This window comes from Aotus nancymaae, unplaced genomic scaffold (assembly GCF_030222135.1).
Source record: "Aotus nancymaae isolate 86718 unplaced genomic scaffold, 86718_ANA_hifiasm-v0.15.2.pri h1tg000006l, whole genome shotgun sequence".
Taxonomy (NCBI): domain Eukaryota; kingdom Metazoa; phylum Chordata; class Mammalia; order Primates; family Aotidae; genus Aotus; species Aotus nancymaae.
In genome coordinates, this window is record NW_026988417.1 from 3,253,664 (window position 1) to 3,279,428 (window position 25,765).

The 25,765-nt window shown below is 45.2% G+C and overlaps 1 protein-coding gene across 4 annotated transcripts in view; it reads left to right on the forward strand.

Moving 5' to 3' along the window:
- Positions 1-25,765, forward strand: part of HTT (huntingtin) — a 158,875-nt gene that overhangs the window by 70,809 nt on the left and 62,301 nt on the right. For all 4 annotated transcript variants that reach the window (XM_012466834.2, XM_064365445.1, XM_064365444.1 and 1 more), the window contains 9 exons: positions 1,348-1,474; positions 3,781-3,908; positions 7,737-7,847; positions 14,750-14,827; positions 15,320-15,543; positions 16,776-16,854; positions 16,992-17,153; positions 20,014-20,069; positions 24,251-24,399. In XM_012466834.2, the coding sequence (XP_012322257.2) occupies positions 1,348-1,474; positions 3,781-3,908; positions 7,737-7,847; positions 14,750-14,827; positions 15,320-15,543; positions 16,776-16,854; positions 16,992-17,153; positions 20,014-20,069; positions 24,251-24,399 (1,114 nt within the window). The remainder of the gene's footprint in view (positions 1-1,347; positions 1,475-3,780; positions 3,909-7,736; positions 7,848-14,749; positions 14,828-15,319; positions 15,544-16,775; positions 16,855-16,991; positions 17,154-20,013; positions 20,070-24,250; positions 24,400-25,765) is intronic.

Genomic DNA, 25,765 nt, shown 5'->3' on the forward strand with positions numbered 1-25,765 from the left:
TTGAACCTGGGAGGTAGAGTTTGTGGTGAGCCTTGATTATGCCACAGCACTCCAGCCTGGATGACAAAGTCAGTCTGTGTCTCAAAACAAAAAAATGTGACCATGTGTTTTGTAGCTCTTTTGGTATCATCAATCACTGTTACCCCTAAGAGGGAAATAGCTAGCATTAGTTTTAGGTTTCCAGCATTAGTCAAGAAAGCTCAGAATTGATACTCCTGGCTAAGTACCTCATTGATGTGTCCTTAAATCTTGGTTAGTGGCTACTGTCCTAGCTGGCATAGTTATAGAGCATTTCCATGGTTGTAGAAAGTTCTGCTCATCTCAGGGACAGTGTTGCTTTTCTGTGAAGCAATAAAATCAGCTTCAAAACAAATGTTAGCTCTTTGCATAATGGATTTAAGATAGACCAGTTCACTTACTGTTTTTTTTTTTTTTTGGAGACGGAGTTTTGCTTCCGTAGCCCAGGCTGGAGTGCAATGGCATGGTCTCGGCTCACTGCAACTTCCGCCTCCCGGGTTCAAATGATTAATGATGGCTGCCTCCTGGAGTGTTGGGAGCCTGGATGTTCTACATTCTCTCATGTGTTGTGTATTGGAGAGAGTTCGGGCTTTATGAATACATCTAGACTTGTTGGCTTCTAGCTTTGCTGCTAACCAGCTGTGACCCTGAATAAGTTACTTCCTCTCTGAGCCTGTTTCCTCTTTTAGAAAAGGAAGTTTAAAATGCTGCTTTGGGCTGGGCATGGTGGCTCATGCCTGTAATTCTAGCACTTTGGGAGACTGAAATGGGAGAATCACTTGAGCTTGGAGTTCGAGACCAGCCTGGCCATCATAGGGTGAGGTCCTGTCTCTTCAAGAAATTAAAACATTAGCTGAGTGAGGTGACATGTGCCTGTGGTCCCATCTACTCTGGAGGCTGAAGAGGAGGATTGCTTGAGCCTGGGAGGTTGAGGCTGCAGTGAACTATGATTGTACCCATCCTGGGTGACGAGTGAGACCCTGTCTCAAAAAAACAAAAAGAAAAAATTGCTGCTTTGTACCCTTTTCATGTCATGGCTAACATAGAATGCCTTGGTTGTTTGCTGTTGGAGGGTATGAGCCTGAGGGCTCCTTCCAACTTGTTCTCTGTGCTCCTGTTTGGAGGTTGTGGACCAGTCCCTACCATGTACCGTTGTGTGGGTAAAAGTCAATAAAATGTGTACAGTGTCTGAACTGTACAAATAGGGGTCCAAGAACAAAATGAATGACATGGGTTAGCTCTTTCTGATAAATGGTAAAACCATATATTCTAATTTTCAGTTTCTGTATTGTGGTACTTCCATCACTTGTTTTTGTTTTTCTGTTTTAGGCAGCCTTGCCTTCTCTAACAAACCCCCCTTCTCTAAGTCCCATCCGACGAAAGGGGAAGGAGAAAGAACCAGGAGAACAAGCATCTGTACCACTGAGTCCCAAGAAAGGCAGTGAGGCCAGTGCAGGTAGGAGACGTGGGGAAGGGAGGGGCAGGAGTGCAGCATCTGTCGTGTAGAAATGTAGGATTGAAGTAACTTGGTATTTTATAGAAATATAATACATATCAGCAATTTTATAGAAATATAATACATATCAGCAAAGTGAGAGAATGTTTCCCCAGCTGTGGTTCAAGATACTAGAAACTAATGACTAGCGTACTCAGACCACCTTTTGGGCTGAAGCATCTGTAGGTGCCACCTGCTGACATGCAGCCCCTGCAGCCTCCAGGCTTCCAGCCCTAGCAAGGAGCCTCTCTCCCGTGCCTCCCTGTCGCAGGTGATGGCTGGAGAGGCCTCCTGATACTCAGTAAGCGAAGTGGTATAGATGCTTTGGAATAGATGTAGTGAGTGAAAAAGTGATTCTCATATGTCAAAAATTCTGATTGGAAACGGAATATTTACATTTGGAAGAGCTAAAGGAGAGATAAAGTAGAGATTAATTAATCTGAGTTGGGAGAAGCTTAAACCATTCACAAGTTTGAAGGATCTTTTTTTACCCATGAAAATGTCAGAACAGAAGGGGCTATGATTTAGGTATGACTGTAGTTTATCGAATTCCCACCCATACTGCTCTTGGTGGGTACTGGCAGGGGCAGGAGAGGAGCCTGGCAAAGCGTGAAGTGACTGCTGCCTCTGCTGTCCTGGACGCCTGTCCGCCTGTCTGTGCAGTCTCCCTCCAAACTCATTGTCACCCTGTCTCTTGGCGCCTAGGGGTCAGTGATGGTTCTCCTATTTGTTTTGTGTGTATAGTATTTATATCAAGGCTATTTATTTATTTATAATTGTTATTAATAGCTGTGATGTACAACATGATGTTGGAAATATGTATGCATTGTCTGGGTGCGCTAGCTCACACCTGTAATCCCAGAACTTTGGGAGGCCGAGGCAGGCGGATCACGAGGTCAGGAGTTTGAGATCAGCCTGGCCATCATGGTGAAATCCTATCTCTATTTAAAAAAAAAAAAAAAAAAAACTAGCTGGGCATGGTGTTGCATACCTGTAGTCCCAGCCACTCGGGAGGCTGAAGCCAGAGAAATGCTTGAACCTGGCAGGCGGAGTGAGCCGAGATCATGCCACTACATTCCAGCCTGGGCAACAAAGCAAGACTCCGTCTCAGAAAAAAAATAGGAAAAGAAATACATATGCTTTGTGGAATGGCTAATTAATCTATGCATCACCTTACATAGCATTGTTTTGTGGTGAGAACACTTAAAATCCACTCTTTCAGTGATTTTCCTGCATATAGTATGTTGTTATTAACTGCAGTCACCATGCTTTACAGATCTCTTGAACTCATTCCTCCTGTCTATAAATGAAATTTTGTATCCTTGACCAAGACATTGAACGGAGTCTTGCTTCTTTGCTCAGGCTGGAGTACGGTGGCATGATCTCAGCTCACTGCAACCTCCACTTGGTGGGTTCAAGCAATTCTCCTGCCCCACTCTCCCCAGTAGCTGGGATTATAGGCATGTGCTACCACACCCAGCTGATTTTTGTATTTTTAGTAGAGACGGGGTTTTACCATGTTGGCCAGGCTGGTCTTGAACTCCTGACCTCAAGTGATCCACCTGCCTCAGCCTCCCAAAATGCTAGGATTACAGGTGTAAGCCACCGCACCTGGCCTAAAGTGTTTTAAAAGGGGTTCTTTTCTAAGGGTTGGCTGTAGTACAGGAGGAAGATTTACCTATTGAAAAGCCTCAGCCTTTACAACTGCAAAATTATCAGTATATGTCTATCATCTTTCTGATGAATTAAATAAACTAAGGACTCCAAGTCAAAAGTCTTCAAACTGGAGTAGAATAGTTGTATAAAGTGCTTGGCACATTAAGATTTACTATCGGTTTAATGATAAAGTTTGTGCCTTTACCATCTTTAAAATATTTTTACATCATCCCTGTTTGATTACTTGGTGGGCTCATGAAGTTGTTGGCCACTAAGGAATCTTAGGCTCAAAGAGGTTCTGGAATTGGCCAGTGGTCCTTGAATTAACTGCTCCCATGATTCTCAAACTGATTTCTCACAAAGCAAACAAACGACCACAATAAAGCAACTATGCACACTGCTCTCTTATTTTTTTTTTTAAGTACTTAGGCTCTACTTAGGTTTGTTAGTCAATTTCTCATTACTTCTAGTTAATCAAAAGGTCAGAGGAAATATTTGAATATTTTCATACTATGATGCTTTAACAAAAATCATTATTTCCAGTAATCTGTTTAAAACTTGGCAAGTTATTTTGATCTAAAAGTTTATCTTTTGTGTGTGTATTTTTAAAGCCTCTAGACAATCTGATACCTCGGGGCCTGTTACAACAAGTAAATCCTCATCACTGGGGAGTTTCTATCACCTTCCTTCATACCTCAAACTGCATGATGTCCTGAAAGCTACGCATGCTAACTACAAGGTACTGGCTCTGCCTCTTTTGTAAATATATATGCACACATCCTTATGTCCAATGGATTGTTGATGTTTTTCCTATAATTTGTAGAACGTATTAGCCCTTTGAGATATGAGTTACAGTTAGTTTTTTCAAGTTTGTCTTTCAGCTTTGTTTATGATAGCTTCTATCATACAGATATTTTGGATTTTCATACTGTTTGTACTCACAGCTAAGATTTATGACAGTGACAGAGTGAGGATGTGCCGCCAGGTTATACAGGGCAGTGGTCCTGGAGGAGTCTGGGAGGATCTGTGTACAGGATTCCTCCCCTCCCGTGAGGCTCACATGAAACTACAGCAACGTGCTGGCCATGCAGGCGCCCCCTGCCTAACATGAGCCAGAATTCCAGACTCGCAGAAGGAAAGCAAGCATTCAGTATAAACCATGCGTTTCAAATAGTCTGGGCATGGTGAGCCACTTGTTATCAGCTAGGGAGAGTTTACATCAGTGTGAGGAACTGTTCACCAGATACCCCAAGAGCCAGCCTTTCTGCATACGGATGTTTCAGTCTTTTAGGTCTTTTTTTTTTTAACTTTAAAATTTTCTGTTGATCTGCAATTTGTTAGATATGAAGTATGCATCCGATTTAATTTTTGGTTTTGGTTGTCCCCGATGCTGTTTACAGAAGAATTTTTCTGCACTAATTGGGTTACTTACATTCTCATAGTTCTCTAGTTTCATTTATTATTTTGTTATATTGATCTATCTGTCTGGTCTTCTATTAGAAGCATCCTTTTTTTTTTTCTTTTTTCTTTTTTAGACAGAGTCTTGCTCTATCCCCAGGCTGGAGTGCAGTGGTGCAAGCATTGCTCACTGGAGTCTTGACCTCTGGGGCTCAAGTGATCCTCCCACCTCAGCCTCCTGAGTACCTGGGACTACAGACATGTGTCACCATACCCAGCTAATTTTTATAATTTTTGTAGAGACAGAGTCTCCCTAAGTTGTCTGGGCTGGTCTCAAACTCCTGGGTTTAAGCAGTCCTCCCTCCTTGGCCTCCCAAATTGCTGGGATTACATGTGTGAGCAACTGTACCTGGCCAGAAGTATACTTCTTAATTATTGTAGCTTCATGGTATTTATGAGGGGATCGGTTCTCCTCTTGTTCTTTAGAATTTTTCAGATATTCTTCTTCGTTGATTTTGGCATGTGAGCAATAGAATCAACTTATTCATAGATTAATTTAGGGAGAACTTATACCTCAGATGATAAGTCACCCTGTCCAGAATGTGGGATGCTTTTCTATTTGTTCAAAACTTTTTAAATCATCTCAAGCACATGAAATTTAAGTTATTTTAAAAAACTTTAAAGATGATTTCACATACCTCTTGCACATTTCTTGATAAATGAATCCTTAGGTATTCCTCTGTTTTTGTCACTAGTAGATACTTCTCATGGATATTTTTCCTGGAAATCATTTATCAAACTTATGTGGCTTCTTTTCTGAAGGATGTTTGATAATTTTAAAAGATCAAAGTCTGGCCAGGGGAGATGGCTCATGCCTGTAATCCCAGCACTTTGGGAGGCCAAGACGGGTGGATTACCTGAGGTCAGGTGTTCGAGACCAGCCTGGCCAACATGGTGAAACCCCGTCTCTATTAAAAAAAAAAAAAAGATCCAAGTCTTCATATTTTACAAGATTTGGAGTCCTAAGCTTAAGTTGCGAGGTTCTCAGTAAGCTCCCAAAGTAGAAGAGAGCATGTTGAAAAATGCCATAGAGAGAAGATACTTCTTTTCCACCTGTCTTCAACTCATATCATCTTGAATTTCGGGGTACCTTTCTGTGTTCCCAGTGCTTGCTCTCTGTTTATTATTGTCCTTCCTGAATACCCTGGACTCCAGCATGTTCTGCTGTAATTCTGGCCTCCCTGGCATCTTGGACTCCTGTTTCCTTTGCTCTGTCATCCCTGTGGCCAGCTCCTGCTGTGCAGCTTCTCAGCTGATGTGTGTTTGGAGTGGCTGGCATGTCTTGCTGGATCTTTGAGTATCACCTCTGGTTTCCTTGGTTCCTTCTCCTGAGTTGCTGAGCGTCTGCACTCCACATTTTTTGTATGGGCCTTCTTGCTCCCCTCTGATTCCTTTTGTCTTCCCTGGTTTCTTGATTTGGTTTTGAGTCTCCACAGAATGTTTATAGCTCTTCTGAAAACCTGGAGGCTGTCTTTTTCATCTTAATTCTCGTCTCATGACCTCCTTTCCCTTATTTGACAGCTAGACTTTCCCAGGGTGAGCTTCTCCCTCCAGAATTCCATGCCTCCTCTTCCACTTGCCTGCTGTCCAGGAGAGGTCAGATTGCCGTGCTGATTGGGGGAGAACCCTTTCTTCCCCGGGCTCTTCATCTCACATGACATCACCATGTCACCTCATCCCTTGGACCTTCAGTGGTCTTACTGCTGGATTTTTCTTTCCTTTGGCTGGCCTGTTGAGGGCACACCCAGGTTGACCCTAGTGTAGTTGTAAGGCCGGCTGCCTCGCCGGGAGCTAAATGGACACACTTATCTCTCCCCGTGCCGGCCTCTCTATGCTGGCTCCCCACACCCACTCCTATCTGATCTCTCTATGCAGGCTCCACACACCCACTCCTGCATTCCTCACTCGACCCCTTCAAAATTTAAAAAGCCCGCCAAAGATTTGTCCAACGGCAGCTTAACATTGACCTCCCCAGCCAGTTAACCCACCAGTAGTCCTGCCTGGCAACCAATGGCAGCTCGCCCCATTGGCACCTTGACTTCCCCTCACCAATGAAACTGTCTGTTCTTTGTTTCCCTAGTGATCAATCAAACCCCCTCACCAATGAAACTCACCAATGAAACTGTCTGCTCTTTGTTTCCCTAATAATCAATCAACCCTCCTCACCAATGAAACTGTCTGCTCTTTGTTTCCCTAAAGACCAATCAATTATCTCCACTCCCTATAAAACCCCACACCCTGAGAAGCCCAGTGCGACTTCTCTGGCCCCTTCCCGGACCACAGAACCTCGCTCGGGAGCTGAATAAATTGGATTCTCATTTTCTCACACTGGCCTCAGTTTCCTCATTTTACCTCGGCAATATACCTTACAGTAGTCGTGGTATTTGGATCCACTCACATTTTCAGCTTCTGTGTCTGTCTCTTGTCTGCTTCTGACTTTGCCCAGAGAAAGCTTCTCTTTCACAAGGGTTCTTAGATTTATGTTCACTGAGCACCTTCTTTTCTGAGGTAATATTTTTGCCAATGTTTATTTTCCTAGTCAGTCTCGCCTCACCCTTCTTGTTATACATGATGTCTTGTCCTGACCCATTCTCCGAGTCTGTAAAATAGAATTGCTCTACAATTTAATTACACACAATCTTTTAGAATCTTAACACATTTACACCTGATTTAATATTTTATTATAGTCAAATTGAACAACCATGTGTGAATTTGGTAGTGATTTCTCCCAGGGATCCTAACGTGTAAGGAATAGGACTTCGTATTGTCAATTTTTTCCTATACCACGTACCAGAAACTGATTATGATGGACATTTAACCACTTTTTTCTCATTATGAAAGAAGGTTAGGAATTACTTCTTTCAGTACTGTCAGTGTAACTTGAAACGTGCCTTTGAAAGAATAGTTTTTGTATAGCTGTCTGAAAGGAATGTTTTTCCAAGATATTTCCCCAGTGCTGGAGACAAACACACAGACACAGCCCGAAAGGTGAGTGTACGGGGCTGCGCAGTGGAGGCGTCTGCCGCAGCGGCCGAGGGTGTGTCTTTGCTGTACATTACAAAACTGTGACAGGGCCAGTAACTGTGGGTCTCTCCTTCACCTTCCCAAGGTCACTTTGGATCTTCAGAACAGCACGGAAAAGTTTGGCGGGTTTCTCCGCTCAGCCTTGGACGTTCTCTCTCAGATTCTAGAGCTGGCAACACTGCAGGACATCGGGAAGGTTTGTGTCCTGTTTTTTCTCCTTGGGTTGTGGCTGGCACACTTGATGTGCGTCCTCTGGGCTGAGTGCATCTAGGATGGAGCCTGGTTCTTCAGGGTGGCTCTGGGAGGCTTCTCCCTGCCCCACGTGCTTCGTGTCACGGAACCCAAATCTGACTCTGCCTTAGCCATAAAGTTTGGGATAAAGGTCTACTTGTATTCTGTTTTCATTTGTTATCAGGTGTTAGCTTAGACCCAGTTTAGTTTAGAAAATTAGTGGGTTTAAAAATCTTGAGGTCTCTTTTCTCTACACCACGGTTCTCAACTTATTTTAGGGGAAATATCTTGAGCCAGGATACAATGGGAAAAGAGTCTCTACCCCTTTCTATTCAAAATTCATTTTTATCCCTTTCTGTCTGAACAAAAACTGTATGGAATCAACACTACCGAGTTCTGTGGGAAAAAAAAAAACCTGCTTCCTTTGCTCTGCTGGAATCAGAAGGTGCTAGGCCCCTGTGGAGTAGTACATAGAATTCTAGCTTTTTTCCTCCTTTCTCTGTATATTGGGCTCAGAGAGTACACTGTGTCTCTATGTGAATATGGACAGTTAGCATTTACCAACATGTATCTGTCTACTTTCTCTTGTTTAAAGAAAGAAAGAAAAAAAAAACTTTAAAAAATGGGGTTGGCCAGGCGCAGTGGCTCACGCCTGTAATCCTAACACTTTGGGAGGCCGAGGTGGGTGGATCACCTGAGGTCAGGAGTTGAAGACCAGCCTGGCCATGATGGTGAAACCCCATCTTTAAAAAATAAAAATAAAAAAATAGGCCGGGTGCAGTGGCTCACGCCTGTAATCCCAACAGTTTGGGAGGCTGAGACGGGTGGATCACGAGGTCAAGAGATCGAGACCGTCCTAGTCAACATGGTGAAACCCCGTCTCTACTAAAAAATACAAAAAAAAATTAGCTGGGCATGGTGGCGCGTGCCTGTAGTCCCAGCTACTCAGGAGGCTGAGGAAGGAGAATTGCTTGAACCCAGGAGGAGGAGGTTGCAGTGAGCCGAGATCGCGCCATTGCACTCCAGCCTGGGTAACAAGAGCGAAACTCCGTCTCAAAAAAAAAAAAAAAAAAAAAAAAAATGGGGTTATAAAAGGTCAGCAAAGCGTGGATTTGAGAAGTTTGGGTGGGTTAAGTGAGCATTGTGACAACATGGCTTCTCCTTTGGCATGTTTAATTGTGACATTTGACAGACATCTTTGCAGTTGAAGATGACACTTTTAAAATAAACTCTCTCCCAACAATGACTTGAACCCTGCCACTCAATGGGAGAATCAGCAGAACCTGTAGGATCTTATTTGGAATTGACATTCTCTATTGTAATCTTGTTCCTGTTTATTTTTAAATTTTCTTTTTGTTTCACTGGAAAGGAAAGATGATGCCAGTTTTAAACGTTAAAAGTGTACAGGTTGCTTTGTGACAATAAAACTAAATGTGTACACAAGGATTTGATGCTTTTCTCTCAGCATAGGTATGCTTACTATGACCTTCCAAGGTTGACTTGTATAACATCACTGTCACACTTTGTCACCCTAACTTCATATTTTTTGATACACACTTTGTAGGATGGCCTCAGGGCTATGTGGATTGAGTAACGGGATCTGAATCAATGTATTGATATCTCCATAGCTGGGAAATGTGGGTACAATTTGCCATTGGTTTCTGGAAGTATTCATATCATTTGGGATACCAGATTGCTCAATACTCTGAGTATATCGTGCCCTTGATTTTTATCTCCAAGTGGCAGTTTTTAAAATTGGCCTTTTACCTGGACATAAAATAATAGTGCCTGCTACCACGATCCAACAGACCTGGTGCTCTAATGCCAAGTTATACATGGGACAGTTGCTGGCATGTCTTCATTGGCTATATAAAATGTGGCCAAGGAGATAGGCTCTCATGGTTAGCAGTAACTGTCCCTGCTCTCTGGTGTAAAGCTCTCAAATGTGACTACGTGAATCTGTGTGGGATAATGGACTCAGCTCTGTCTGCACAATGCCATTGTGCAGAGAAGCACCCTAATGCATAAGCTTTTTAATGCTATAAAATATAGTAGCTGAAATTAAATGCCACTTTTTTCAGAGGTGAATTAATGGACAGTCTGGTGAAATTCAAAAGCTTTTTGATATGTGAAACTTGATGAATGGAATTATTCCATCAATAGGCAAAAGTGTAACCACCTGTCTAGATGGATAGTGTGTAATTTCTGCACAGCTCTCTGTTCTTAGTAAATACATCACTGTATACTGATCAGGAATCTTGCTCCAATAAAGGAACACAAAGAAAAAAACAAAAACTGGGGTCGGGGGGAGGTGTGACTTGCTCTTTTGTGCCCGAGGAAGTAACAGAGCTGGGGTTGACATTCATGTTCTTTGGCTTTATGTCCAGTAATTTCCCCTACCGCTCAAAACTATAGGAAAGTTAGAATTCTGTGGTAAATACTCTGTTGAATACCCACAATCTAGCTTCTGCAGTTGTTCACATTTGGCTAGATTTGCTTTCTGTCAGTACAGCTTACTTTCTAATGTATTTTGAAAGGAGTGACAGATGCCCCCCTTCAAACATGTGTGTCTCCAAGTGAAATACAGTATGTCTAATGTTCTTCCTTTTGTTTCTATGTCTCTGAATCTTTTTATCTGGACATGCACACAAGCTTACCTAGTTTTAATCATTACACGTTAGTGTTTCTTCTCTGTTAGTCCTCATGTTTTAACCCATATGTAAATTTAGTGTGTGCACTTGTCATTTTTAATGGCTATCTAGTGTCCCGCTGTGTTGATACTTTGTCGTTCCTTCAGAGTAAAACTTGCTGAGACTTCTGTAATGCCACCTTGGTGGCGAGGCTTTCTTGGCCATCCTTTCGAAACTTGCTTCTCTCTGTACTCTGTATTCTCTTTTCATGTTCATTTTTCCTCTTTGGCCCATAGCATCATCTAACAGGCAACCTTAAAAAAAGGCATTGAGAAATATCCAAATACATGTGGTCAGTTTAGGATGAGAAATGAGGATTATAATTTGGGATGCATGGCATGGCCGGCCACCAGTGCCTCTGGTGAGGGAAGGGTAAGGGGATCTCTTACTGTCGGAAAGGGGAAGAATCACAGAAGCTCCCTGGAAGCCGAGTTCACTGGCTCCAGAGGCTGAAAGCCAGAGCTGTCGTCATTCACTGGTGGAATTGTAGGCACTGGGCAGGTGTTCACTGGGGAGGATTGTAGCTGAATTGCTGCAGTCCTCAAGAATGGCTAGTGATAAATCTGGTCATAGAACATATGTATTCATGCGAACGTGCAGGCTGTGCACAGCTGGTGTGTAAAGGATGCACATGAAGGGTTTCTTGTGGGGTTGTTGCAAAGCCTTTGGAAACAGTTCTTACCTTGGACAAGTGAGCATGAACCCATCTCCTTTGTGCCTTCCTGGCCCAATTCTGTCTGGGTCTGACAAAGTGATTTCATCCCTGTATCTGCAACTTTCACAAAACATTCTGTTTATTCTACTTCTTGGTTCTTCAATGCCTATAGCAGTACTGGAAAGATTGTGTCGTTCAGTGAACATCTGTTGAATGAGGAGATGTTCTTGTTAACAGTGAGTTTGAGTGTCGCTTTATCTTGTATCCACGCTGTGATGGAGCCGTATTAGCCCATTTGACACCATAGCTTCAAACTGAAAAATGTGACCATTTTCAAGGCCAGATAAGTCAGTGGCAGAGCCTGAGTCAAGTCTCATGGATTTTCAGAGCTCCCTCTCTTTGCCCTAAACCGCTGTGCTTAATAAGAGCTCTTTAGTGGCTGACAGTTTACGTGTGTAACACATTTTAGCAAAATGGAAAATGCTACGTTTTAAATTTGAATGTGAGATATACTGAAATAAGAATAATCTAAATGAGAGTTTTTAAATAAGATTTTCTTTTTTGTTTGTAGGATTTTTTTAACCTTTTTATTATAACTGTCATATATAGAAATGGTTGTTTTCAGTTACAGTCAGTGAATGTATCAAATGCTGCCTTATCCAAAGAATAAATTATTAACAAGTCACAATTTAATCAAGATTGATGTTAGTTGATATTCGTATTCCTGAAATCAGTCATATGGTTGTATTTGTGTACGTATTTTTAAAGGTGCATATAGATAATAATTTTATCTCTGAAAAATGTTTACATTTGGCATAAGAATTACCAGATAATTAACCATCTTATCCTCTGTCCTGTGTCTTTATAGGTAAAGGTAGATTTGCTCACCAGTCCTTTTTTTTTTTTTTTTTTTCCTGTAGTTTTTGAGACGGAGTCTTGCTCTGTCTCCAGGCTGGAGTGCAGTGTCATGATCTTGGCTCACAGCAACCTCTGCCTCCTGGGTTCAAGTGATTCTCCTGCCTCAGTCTCCCAAGTAGCTGGAACTACAGGCATGTGCCACCATGCCCGGCTAATTTTTGTATTTTAGGAGAGATGGGGTTTCACCATGTTGGCCAGGAATGGTCTCACTCTCCTGACCTCATGATTTACCTGCCTCAGCCTCCCAAAGTGCTGGGACTGTAGGCGTGAGCCACTGTATCTGGCCCCTGTTCAGCGTACATCACTAATTGTGTTTTTATCTTTAGAAGTTTGATATAAGTGTTTAAAAAACTTCTCCTTGTGTCTCTGCTTAGCTTTGTGAACACAGTTGTAATAGCTGTTTTAATGTCCTTCTCTGCTAGTTCTAAGATCTTATAATAACGTCTCAGTTCTCGGTGTTTTTGGTTGAATGATACTCCGCATGGATCGTGCTTTCCTACCTCTTTGCATGCCTGCTGGTTTTTGACTGGATGCTCAATACTGTGAATTTTACTTTGTTGGATGCTAGATATTTTCGTGTTCCCATAAATCTTCTTGAACTTTGTTTTGAGGTTAGTTGAGTTACATATAGATGGTACTCAACTTTTGGGTCTTGCTTTATAATTTGTCAGATGGGTTGGAGCAGTGCTTAGTCTAGGATTAACTATTCCTCCAGGAGTACTCAGGAGGCAAGACCTTCCTGAGTACTCTACCTAATGACCCAGAAAATTCGGGCTTTCCAGTGTGCCTGCTGAGAACAGTGACTTTCCAGCCCTGTGTGAGCACCGAGCACTGCTCCCTCTAATCCTTTCAGATGGTTCTCTCCCTGGCCTCAGGTAGTTTTCTCACACACACAGCTTTGCTGAGTACTCGAGGGGGACATCCCCAGATCTCCAGGGCGCTCTCTGTCTTATTCTGTCTCCTCTGGTACTCTGCCTTATGAACCATGGCTGTGTTGGTCTCCTTAGTCACAGAGCCTCTTCAATTCAGGGGGTTGCCTGTCCCTCCTCCTTGTGCCACAACCTAGAAACTCTCTCAGAGCAGTGAGCTGGGGCAGTTGTAGGGCTCACTTTGTCTCTTGTCTCCCAGGGATCACTGTCCTTCATTGCTGATGTCCAGTGTCTTGAGGACTGTGGGTTTTGTCTGTTTTGGTCTTGGTTTTCTTGGGTTGTTTCAGGCAGGAGGGTAAACCCAGTTTGTCACCCTCATTGTGCTTAGTAGTGGAAGTCTCCTATTTTATATTGGATACTAGGATTTGGTTCCCTGGGACTCTGGGAGCTCTCCAAAGGCCAGAAACAGCATGCTTTCTCCCCCCTTTCCAGGGCTTCAGTTTCTGGTGCACATCAAGCATTCCATACACATTTGTTAAGGTCCTTTGTTAGACAAATTGTGATTCACAGGCTCTGTTTGTCATGTTTTCAGTTAGCATGTATTAGATATCTGCTGGGAGCTAGTAAAAACAAAAAGTGACGTGACAAATCCAATTCTGAGAACAACCATACACATTTAGAATGTAACTTGAGTACATCAGAATTTTAAAAACGTGTGGCCCTTGAGTATTTGAAACCAACAAGAATCTATTGCTTATTAGTAGAGGTATTTTGTCGAACAAGGGGAGAGGGTGGCATTTTCAATCTAATTGGTGTTGGCTTTTAGCAGCTGATAGAAACCAGTTTATGATTAGCCAGGCATTGGTGAAACAGGCTGTGCATTCTGAATGCCTGGATTGGTGGCACTCTTTGAGTTGGCGTCTTCTTCTTTCTTGATTCTTTGAGTTGGAGTTGCGCTGTTGTTGTCCAGGCTGGAGTCCAGGGTACCATCTCGGCTCACTGCAACCTCTGCCTCCCGGGTTCAAGTGATTCTTCTGCCTCAACCTCTGACATAGCTGGGATTACAGGTGTGCACCACCACGCCTGGCTGAATTTGTATTTTTCGTAGAGATGGGGTTTCACCATATTGGTCAGGCTGGTCTTGAACTCCTGACCTCAAGTGATCCACCTGTTTCAGCCTCCGAAAGTGCTTGGATTACTGGTGTGAACTACCCTGCCTGGCCCCTTCTTGATTTTTGAAAAGGACATTGGGTGCCGTACACATTGTTATAGATGTTGATAAAAATAGCTTGTGAGAATAATAACATTAAGGTAGTTATTTTGGTCATTTTGCAGATCACTATAAGACAATTCTAGGGCTAATTTGTGGTGAATCACACATTGCTGTATTGTGTGCTGTGTTTATTGGACATATTCAGGGGCTCTGTGGAGGCAGAGCTCTTAGCTGCTTTGCACACTTCTGAGTTCCTGCCCTGAGAATTGTACCGGGTACCTAGTAGACAATAGCTACTTGATAACAGTTTATTGAATGAATGAGTTAATGAAGAGATACATAGATGCATGAAAGAATGGGGTAACTTGGACTTCAAGACTTTTTACTGACTCTTCAAAATAAGAAATGGAAAACTTCCCTCTGATTTAGATGGAAGCTGTGTTGTACTTTGGATTTCTATCTGGGATTCGTGCAGTAATGGGTCATCTCTGAGTCTCTCAGTGTCTCACTCTTTTTCCACAGTGTGTTGAAGAGATCCTAGGATACCTGAAATCCTGCTTTAGTAGAGAGCCAATGATGGCAACTGTTTGTGTTCAACAGGTAAGAGCTTCATTTCTTTTCCTGTGTCTGTTAAGACTTTCGGGTGTGACGACAAAACACTGCTGCTCCTTAAGAAGCGGGTGCTGGTGGAGAGGTCCAGCGTAGTACTCCTCGGCTTACTCCATGATTGAGCCAAGAGGGCATCCTTCCCTTCGCTCCCCAGGAGGACAGGGCCTGTCACTGTGGAGGGCAAAGGGCATCAGAAGCTCCCCTTCCGCCACGCTAGTTAACTTCCCGTCCCTCGGGGGTTTTATTTAGAGTGCCCAGTCTCCTGTAGAATCACAGACCCCCAAAACTCTTGTTTAAGGTACAAACAGCACTTCATACAGTATCTCATGAGGTGTTAATAGTGATTCACGGGAAGAATTTCACAGTCTGAATCTTTGCTGACATATCCAGTTATTTATAGATGGATTTGGTATTTGCGTGGGAGATTCTTAAAGTGTTTGTTGTTCATGCCACATTGTTGATGCTTCACTTTCTTCACTATAGTTATTGAAGACTCTGTTTGGGACAAACTTGGCCTCCCAGTTTGACGGCTTATCTTCCAACCCCAGCAAGTCACAAGGCCGAGTACAGCGCCTTGGCTCCTCCAGTGTGAGGCCGGGCTTGTACCACTACTGCTTCATGGCCCCGTACACCCACTTCACCCAGGCCCTCGCTGACGCCAGCCTGAGGAACATGGTGCAGGCGGAGCAGGAGCACGACACCTCGGGGTAACAGTTGTGGCAAGAATGCTGTCGTTGGTGGAAACACGAAAGAGCAAGCAGGAAATACTTTGTAAAAGAATAAAAACGAAAAATGGTAGCCAACATCTTCTTATAGTCTCCTGTATTCAAAGAACTCTAGGAAATATGGTTGATGCAAAGATGATTTAAGGCATAGCCCAGCCTTCCAAGAAGTGTGTGGCCAGTGAGTGAGATGGGCTTGGGACTTACACATCTCAGAGGTGGGGGTAGAGAAGGAGGAGCACTGAGTGGCTGAGAAGCAGCCAAATTGTGTGAGCAAACCAGAACTGCCACCCATTCAGAGCACAGGCCCCTGAGAGTGGTGTGGCACGTGTTGATGGCACTTTTGTCAGACCTGTAACAGGATGAAAGAACAGCTTCGTTGCAGCACAGTAGTGCTGGTGTTCAGAGGTGTGTGAAGGGCATAGAGTCTTGGATATATTACCTTGTGTTATATAAACTTTACGACTAGAAGTGTCTTTTCACTTAAATTTATGTTTATGTTTTTAATGCCTGGAATACAGGACTTCTTAAATTGCCATAAATATGAAAGGTATTTGAGTTGCCAATCTATGTAGTAGCAATAATAGAATCTCTTGTTTTTCCTTTTATAAATGTCGCGATTAAATAGCTACAATTAAAACACTAGAGTCGGGAGTCAAGGAAAATATCCATGTTCCAGGCTGTAGGTTGGTGATGTACTTACTGTATATTCGAGTTTCAGGAGTAAGTCTGTTTAAAGGCTTTATGTAGCCATTTGGGGTATTAATAAGCATGTGAGTGTGTGCGTGTTTGAGTTAATTTCATATTGTTTCTTAGAAAGGATATAATTGATGTAAATACTTTAAAGGCTTTTCCTCCAACAAAACCATGTGATTTATTCTAAATTACTGGATCTTTCAAATGACCTTCACCTTTCTCTCAAGTATCACTAAAGACTGGGCTGAGTAGTCAGTTTCCTGTAACAGAAAAAAAGCTCAGACTTGAAGAGCCTTCTACGGGTGACGAGACTTGACTGGCTCTCAGGCAGCTGTAAAGTCTAGTCATTATCTCAAGAGGGTGATGCTGCCACACTGAGTGGCCTTTCAAGTTGTGTCTCAGTCTGACACGTTCTGATCATGTAAATGTGAAATTGGTTTGAACAGGAGTATATCTGAGTGCACAGGAGATTATTTAAGGATGTTCTCATTCTCTGCTTCCCTTTCATTCCCATTTGACAGATGGTTTGATGTCCTCCAGAAAGTGTCTACCCAGTTGAAGACAAACCTCACGAGTGTCACAAAGAACCGTGCAGATAAGGTAATTGGTACCATTTGCGGCATGTGAACTCGGGCATGTCAATGCTAGAGATGAAACTGGAGCTAAGACTTTCCAGGTATTTTGCATGAAGCTTTTAGTTGAAGACTCACTTATGGATCTTTCTTTTTTTTTTATAGAATGCTATTCATAATCACATTCGTTTATTTGAGCCTCTTGTTATAAAAGCTTTAAAACAGTACACGACAACAACGTCTGTGCAGTTACAGAAGCAGGTTTTAGATTTGCTGGCACAGCTGGTTCAGTTACGGGTTAATTACTGTCTTCTGGATTCAGATCAGGTTTGTCACTTTTATCTTTCATCCATCATACCTGTTCCTAATTTAGTACAAATTACCCTAAAAGACACTGAAATCTACCTTAAAGAAATGTGGACTGTGTTTTCCCCCATCAGTTGCTGCTGCTTATCTATTTCATGCACTTAGCTAGTGCACAAGGCCCGGGGCATAGCCAGCCTCAACAAGTCAGCCTCTTTCCCCAGCTACCCGGACTCAAAGCTAACCTGAGTCTGGGGAGCTGGGCTAAAGGGGTTAGCCTTTAGGGATTTGCCAAAGGTTTGTCCCATCCACTTGCTTCCCTCAACCCCCAATAAGTTTGAATTTAAATTGTAAGATATAGTTAAGATTTATTGTTTGGGGAACATTTTTTGCAAAATCTAGAGACTTAGTTTAAATGGATTATCAATTATGGTCATCTGTTTCAAGCTACCTAACAGGTTAGCTTGCCTGTTTAAAAAGGAATGGAATATAGAAGGACAGTAAGTGAGACCAGTGCTCCTGGAGTTCACATGGGAGCTGTGTAGCTCTGCACAAACATTTGCACTCTTTCCCTCTCGGCTGCATTGCCTTCCTCCTGCAGTTGCGTACTGACAAGTACTTACATTAGGGTCCTAAAGACTGGGCTGAGCAGGCAGTTTCCTGTCATGTCCCTTCATGATGCACATTCTCAAGATCCATGCCAGTTAAATCACTGCAGGTGAAGCTGCCTTTCCATCGTCGAAGTTTAACTGTCATTTTTGAGCCATGATCTTGGGCTACTTTCTTACGTGGGGTAGGAATTTTTTTGAGATAGAAATATTACACTTCTGTATTTCCTTCTAGACATACATCTATCTGTTGATCCTGTCAACCCTTTTATTCACCTGAAAGGGTCTGTTTCCCTAGGAGAACTGAGGGCACGCGGTCAATACTGATTTCCCACAGTGGGTATTGGGGCAGGGTCTGCCCATGAAAGAAGCATCAAGGGGTGGGCTTTGCGTTGGCCTGATGCTTTGACCCTTCTTTCACAAAACCTATCCCAAGAAAATCCATCTAAATGGGCCATTGCTCTCCTCAGGAAACATGCATTGGGAATTTTCCTTTACTTTTGACACTAGGAGGCTGCCTGGGGAGAAGCCCTGGTCTATGGCTGTGGGCAGCAGGGGCTGAGAGGAGCAGGATCTCAAGAGGGCAGGGGGCGCCCCAACTGGTTTAGTTCTGAAACTAATCCAGTTTCAGAAGCCAGAGCCCTGATTTGTTCCCTTCCAGTAAGAACAAAGAATGTAGTTTACCTTTTCTTCAAATGCCCCAGTGCCAGCTGGGCATGGTGGCACACCTCTGTAGTCCTAGTTACTGAGGAGGCTGAGGTGGGAGGATCACTTGAGACTGGGAGTTTGAATTCAGCCTGGGCAACATGGCAAGACCTGTCTCTGAAATAATAGTAGTAATAATAATTCCTATCTCTGGCAGGGTACACTGGCTCATGCCTGTAATCCCAGCACTTTGGGAGGCCAAGGCGGGTGGATCATTTGAGGTCAGGAGTTTGAGAACAGCCTGACCAACATGATGAAACCCCATCTTTACTAAAAATACAAAAAAAAAATTAGCTGGGCGTAGTTGGTGGGTGCTTGTAATCCCAGTTACTCGGGAGGTTGAGGCAGGAGAATCACTTGAACCCGGGAGACGGAGGTTGCAGTGAGCCGAGATTGTGCCACTGCCCTCCAGCCTGGGTGAGAAAGAGTGAGACTCTGTCTCAATAATAATAATAACTTGTGGTTGTGACTCATCATAGGTAGAAACTGATTTTCTCATATGGTAATTACAGACTATGGTCTCTTTGGGGCTGTCTTTAGTAGGGAAAAAAAGGCAACTCCCCACTCTAACATAAAAGAGGTAGACTTGAGTGTTGTATCAAATTCTTTAGTCATTCTACTAGAGCTTTTTCTTCAGTGTAGAATACTTTTTGTTGCTTTGTCTGTCTGCAATCCCCATGCAACTCTTCCATGTTGAGGGAGGACAGCCTTGAGGCTCCCCCATGCTGCACGCGCTCTGCAGGCATGTGGAGTTCATCTCTGGCGTGTGCTTCCCTCTGGGTCCCGCTGCCCCCTGCCCCCCCAGCCAGTGAGGCTCATGCCCAGCTGCCCTTCGTGGTGGTGTGAGGTCGTTCCTGCTGTGAGCGCTCTGGTTTCCTGTTTGTTCTGATTGCCTTTCATCAGCCAGTCCCTGCCCCTTTCTCCCAGTTCTTAAGATTCAATGCAATGACGGTTTTATGAACAAGAATAGAACACTATAACAGACACACCATTGAACTCTATGCTGATAATGGTTTATTCAGCACCTGCTGTGTGTTTGCATTCTGCCCGGAGGCTCTGAGAAAGCCGGGGCCATGTGCTCCATGCTTTATCCGTGGAAGCTCCCCATCAGGTTGGGAAAGCTGGAGGCTGCATGGCATACAAGTGTGACACAGAGTTGGCTCTCGTGCAGCCCTGATGCGTTGCCTCTCAGATGGTGGGAGGAAGAATGTCAACTCCTTTGGGCATCTTCTTACTAAACCAGTTTCAGGGAATCTGTTCTGCTCTGTCTGCCATTAACTGGAACAGATGAGTCCCCAAGATGTACTTTTGGGGAATCCCTGATGTCTCTTGGAATTTAGTATTTGTTTTTCCAGTGAGGTTTCGCCTCAGTGTGTAGTAAAGTTGCTGTTGAGGGGATTCCTGGGTGTGCTCTACAGTTATCTAGGATGACTTCAGAGTAGAGTTATGCTTGTAGTCACAGTTATCAGCTCTCAGGAAATTTAAAATGTATGCAGATGAACAGGAGGAATAGAAACCTGGCTTTTACATTGTAATCCTATTGATGTGAAATTCTGTCTTCCTTCCCATAGGTGTTTATTGGCTTTGTGTTGAAACAGTTTGAATACATTGAAGTGGGTCAGTTCAGGTAATAACATTTTATTATTTTAGATTTTTTTCTCCTTCTTGTGTAGTTACATGTCATTTGCGTTATTAAGATGAATGTTTAAAGTACTGTTAGGCATTTTTGCTGTTTTCTTTAAGTGGAAATCTGATTAACATGCTGTGCATTTTTGCTTATCTTAAAAATTGATGTATAGCTCAAGACTTGTTTGGAAGTAGTTATATATCTGAAAATCCCATCTGTTGTCAGTTTTCATTTCACATGTTAAAGCATTTAATTGTGTTGACAGATGGCAGAATGAAATCTCATGTGGTGGAGCATTAGTTTTTAAATCTTCTTAGAGAAAGCAGTTTTTATATAAGAATGTCTTTAGTAAGTATGCACTTACAACTGCAGCTATTTTGTTACTAGATGTTGAGGTTTTAATACTTCTTGCTACATCCATTACAGGTTTATAATTATTAAAAATTAAAATTCCTTACTTCCTGAAATACCTAATAAATACTGTAGTTAGGAAAACAGTGCAGAAGGAAAGTGCTCTCAGATTCCCTGGGGTCTGGAGACGCAGAGTTTATTCTGATTACATGACACCTCCACTGTGTTTTGGGACAAGTTGCTTTTTCTCCTTTGAGTCTCAGTTTCTTCAGGAGCAAAGGGGTAGAGGAGAGCTGGGAAGATCGTAGCTGCTGTGCCCCTGTGCCACAAGCAGCCTTCTACCTGCTCCCTCTGAACCCTTTTACCTGTCCTGGCTCTGCACGAGGGCACAAATGGGATGCACTGTGGGAGAAATAGAAATAGGGTGAGAGTAGACCACTGACACATGACAGGAGGCACTGTGCAGGGGTGGGTGACAATAGATCACTGACACTGACGGGAGGCACTGTGCAGGGATGGGTGAGAGTAGATCACTGACACCTGACGGGAGGCACTGTGCAGGGTGGGTGAGAGTAGATCACTGACACTGACGGGAGGCACTGTGCAGGGATGGGTGAGAGTAGATCACTGACACCTGACGGGAGGCACTGTGCAGGGTGGGTGAGAGTAGATCACTGACACCTAACAGGAGGCACTGTGCAGGGATGGGTGAGAGTAGACCACTGACACCTGACGGGAGGCACTGTGCAGGGGTGGGTGAGAGTAGATCACTGACACCTGACGGGAGGCACTGTGCAGGGTGGGTGAGAGTAGATCACTGACACTGACAGGAGGCACTGTGCAGGGGTGGGTGAGAGTAGACCACTGACACCTGACGGAGGCACTGTGCAGGGATGGGTGAGAGTAGATCACTGACACCTGACGGGAGGCACTGTGCAGGGATGGGTGAGAGTAGATCACTGACACCTGACGGGAGGCACTGTGCAGGGTGGGTGAGAGTAGATCACTGACACTGACGGGAGGCACTGTGCAGGGGTGGGTGAGAGTAGACCACTGACACCTGACGGGAGGCACTGTGCAGGGATGGGTGAGAGTAGATCACTGACACCTGACGGGAGGCACTGTGCAGGGTGGGTGAGAGTAGACCACTGACACCTGATGGGAGGCACTGTGCAGAGGTGGGTGACAGTAGATCACTGACACCTGATGGGAGGCACTGTGCAGGGATGCGTGAGAGTAGATCACTGACACCTGACGGGAGGCACTGTGCAGGGTGGGTGAGAGTAGATCACTGACACTGACGGGAGGCACTGTGCAGGGTGGGTGAGAGTAGATCACTGACACTGACGGGAGGCACTGTGCAGGGTGGGTGAGAGTAGACCACTGACACCTGACGGGAGGCACTGTGCAGGGGTGGGTGAGAGTAGATCACTGACACCTGATGGGAGGCACTGTGCAGAGATGGGTGAGAGTAGATCACTGACACTGACGGGAGGCACTGTGCAGGGTGGGTGAGAGTAGATCACTGACACTGACGGGAGGCACTGTGCAGGGGTGGGTGAGAGTAGATCACTGACACTGACGGGAGGCACTGTGCAGGGGTGGGTGAGAGTAGATCACTGACACCTGATGGGAGGCACTGTGCAGGGTGGGTGAGAGTAGATCACTGACACTGACGGGAGGCACTGTGCAGGGGTGGGTGAGAGTAGATCACTGACACTGACGGGAGGCACTGTGCAGGGGTGGGTGAGAGTAGATCACTGACACCTGACGGGAGGCACTGTGCAGGGTGGGTGAGAGTAGACCACTGACACATGACAGGAGGCACTGTGCAGGGTGGGTGAGAGTCGATCACTGACACCTGACGGGAGGCACTGTGCAGGGATGGGTGAGAGTAGATCACTGACACCTGATGGGAGGCACTGTGCAGGGATGGGTGAGAGTAGATCACTGACACTGACGGGAGGCACTGTGCAGGGTGGGTGAGAGTAGATCACTGACACTGACGGGAGGCACTGTGCAGGGGTGGGTGAGAGTAGATCACTGACACTGACGGGAGGCACTGTGCAGGGGTGGGTGAGAGTAGATCACTGACACCTGATGGGAGGCACTGTGCAGGGTGGGTGAGAGTAGATCACTGACACTGACGGGAGGCACTGTGCAGGGGTGGGTGAGAGTAGATCACTGACACTGACGGGAGGCACTGTGCAGGGGTGGGTGAGAGTAGATCACTAACACCTGATGGGAGGCACTGTGCAGGGTGGGTGAGAGTAGATCACTGACACCTGATGGGAGGCACTGTGCAGGGTGGGTGAGAGTAGACCACTGACACATGACAGGAGGCACTGTGCAGGGTGGGTGAGAGTAGATCACTGACACCTGACGGGAGGCACTGTGCAGGGATGGGTGAGAGTAGATCACTGACAGCTAATGGGAGGCACTGTGCAGGGGTGGGTGAGAGTAGATCACTGACACTGACGGGAGGCACTGTGCAGGGGTGGGTGAGAGTAGATCACTGACACTGACGGGAGGCACTGTGCAGGGGTGGGTGAGAGTAGATCACTGACACCTGATGGGAGGCACTGTGCAGGGTGGGTGAGAGTAGATCACTGACACCTGATGGGAGGCACTGTGCAGGGTGGGTGAGAGTAGACCACTGACACATGACAGGAGGCACTGTGCAGGGTGGGTGAGAGTAGATCACTGACACCTGACGGAGGCACTGTGCAGAGGTGGGTGACAGTAGATCACTGACACTGACGGGAGGCACTGTGCAGGGATGGGTGAGAGTAGATCACTGACAGCTGATGGGAGGCACTGTGCAGGGGTGCGTGAGAGTAGATCACTGACACCTGACGGAGGCACTGTGCAGGGTGGGTGAGAGTAGACCACTGACACATGACAGGAGGCACTGTGCAGGGTGGGTGAGAGTAGATCACTGACACCTGACGGGAGGCACTGTGCAGAGGTGGGTGACAGTAGATCACTGACACTGACGGGAGGCACTGTGCAGAGGTGGGTGAGAGTAGATCACTGACAGCTGATGGGAGGCACTGTGCAGGGGTGGGTGAGAGTAGATCACTGACACCTGATGGGAGGCACTGTGCAGGGATGGGTGAGAGTAGATCACTGACACCTGACGGAGGCACTGTGCAGGGTGGGTGAGAGTAGACCACTGACACATGACAGGAGGCACTGTGCAGGGTGGGTGAGAGTAGATCACTGACACCTGACGGGAGGCACTGTGCAGAGGTGGGTGACAGTAGATCACTGACACTGACGGGAGGCACTGTGCAGGGGTGGGTGAGAGTAGATCACTGACACCTGATGGGAGGCACTGTGCAGGGGTCGGTGGGAGTAGATCACTGACACCTGATGGGAGGCACTGTGCAGGGATGGGTGAGAGTAGATCACTGACACTGATGGGAGGCACTGTGCAGGGGTGGGTGAGAGTAGATCACTGACAGCTGACGGGAGGCACTGTGCAGGGGTGGGTGAGAGTAGACCACTGACACCTGACGGGAGGCACTGTGCAGGGTGGGTGAGAGTAGACCACTGACACCTGATGGGAGGCACTGTGCAGGGGTGGGTGAGGGTAGATGACTGACACCTGATGGGAGGCACTGTGCAGGGGTGGGTGAGAGTAGATCACTGACAGCTGACGGGAGGCACTGTGCAGGGGTCGGTGAGAGTCGATCACTGACACCTGTTAGCTTAGTGCACACTTGCTCTCACGACTGAATCATAAGTTATTTTATGTTGCTTATGTTGATTATATTCGTGTATCTTCATTTGAACGGAAAGGTCTAAGTGGATATTTTCATTTCTAGGGAATCAGAGGCAATCATTCCAAACATCTTTTTCTTCTTGGTATTACTGTCTTATGAACGCTATCATTCAAAGCAGATCATTGGAATTCCTAAAATCATTCAGCTCTGTGATGGCATCATGGCCAGTGGAAGGAAGGCTGTGACACACGGTAATGGAACACACCTTTCACTGTCGTCTTCAGTGACCTGATGTGCTTGGCAGTGTTCGTTTTCATGCACCCACTTGCAGCTTTGTAAATGGCGGCTGTGTGCTTCCCAGGCTCTGGTTGCATGTTTGTGTCTTTGTACATGAATGTACCGTTTAGAGATGTTTCGAAAGAGAGGAGAGCATGTTCTTTACTCTCAGCAGTTTGTAGTCTTCTCAGGGAAAAGAAAAATAGAAGAAACAGTAAGACAGTCTAAGGTACAAATAGATTCTGAATATAAAGTTCCTGTTCATTCACATGAAACACTAAAAATTCTTTGATCTCAGCCAAAAGACCGAGAAGCGATAAAACACTAAAGTTCTTAAATCCAACTTGCCATAAATTAAATTTTGATTTCTCACCCAGTGGTATTAGAGGTATAGTTTAACTTGGTTCGGGCTTTCTGTTTTGCCTGGTGGTTTTGCTGCAGCTTAAATCAGGACCCCAGGAGATGGCCAGCTGTGCAACCTCCCAGTCTGTGGAAGGAGCTCGTGTGGTTTTATGAATGAGTCGTAAATCTTTCTTTGAGGTTTTTGTACAGGTCTTCCAGCATTGCCCTATTGACCCCTCCCTAACTCCTTTGCTGGAATCCATAGGCTTTTGAACTTTGACAGGGGCACATTCTGAGACCCTTGCAGACCCCTAGATGTGAGAATGGCACTACTGCCTAGTCCTTTCCACTCAGCGTGTGTGCAGGAGAACATCAACCACGCTGTGTTTTGAGGCAGGGCCTTGGCTGACCTCTCACTCTTTACGTAGCTAAGCTGGTTAGTCTTTGCCATGGCCTCACAAGGGCTTCAGATTCACACAGCCACAGTATAGATTATTAAAGGCATCAGTGTTTTGCTTTCCTGGATTTGGAGGGTCTTCTGGCAGAGAATCAGCAAGCAGCCAAACCCGCACTTTCTGCTGGGAAGCTTGGTCATCTGTGAGAGGGTCAGAAAGTGTTTCCCTCCGTGCATGCCTCTGAAAGGTCTGTGAGTATTCCTGTGTATGCATGTCTTACGGCCAGAGTGTGTATGTCACCGACACGTCAGAGTGTGTGCATGCGTGTCCAAGAGGGTTGCAGTGTGCCCTTCACTGAGGGGTCAGGGTGTGCCGTGTGTGTATGTGTGTGTGTGTCACTGATGGTGTCAGTATTTTGATGTGCATGTCACTGAGGTGTGAGAGTGTGCCACGTGTGTGTACGTGTGCGCATGTTACTGACAGGGTCAGTGAGTATTCTTGTATGAGTGTGTCACTGAGCGGTCAGTGTGTCTGTGTGCGTGTGCGTGTGTGAGTACGTGTCACTGAGATGTCAATGAGTGTACCTGTGTGTGTGACACTGAGG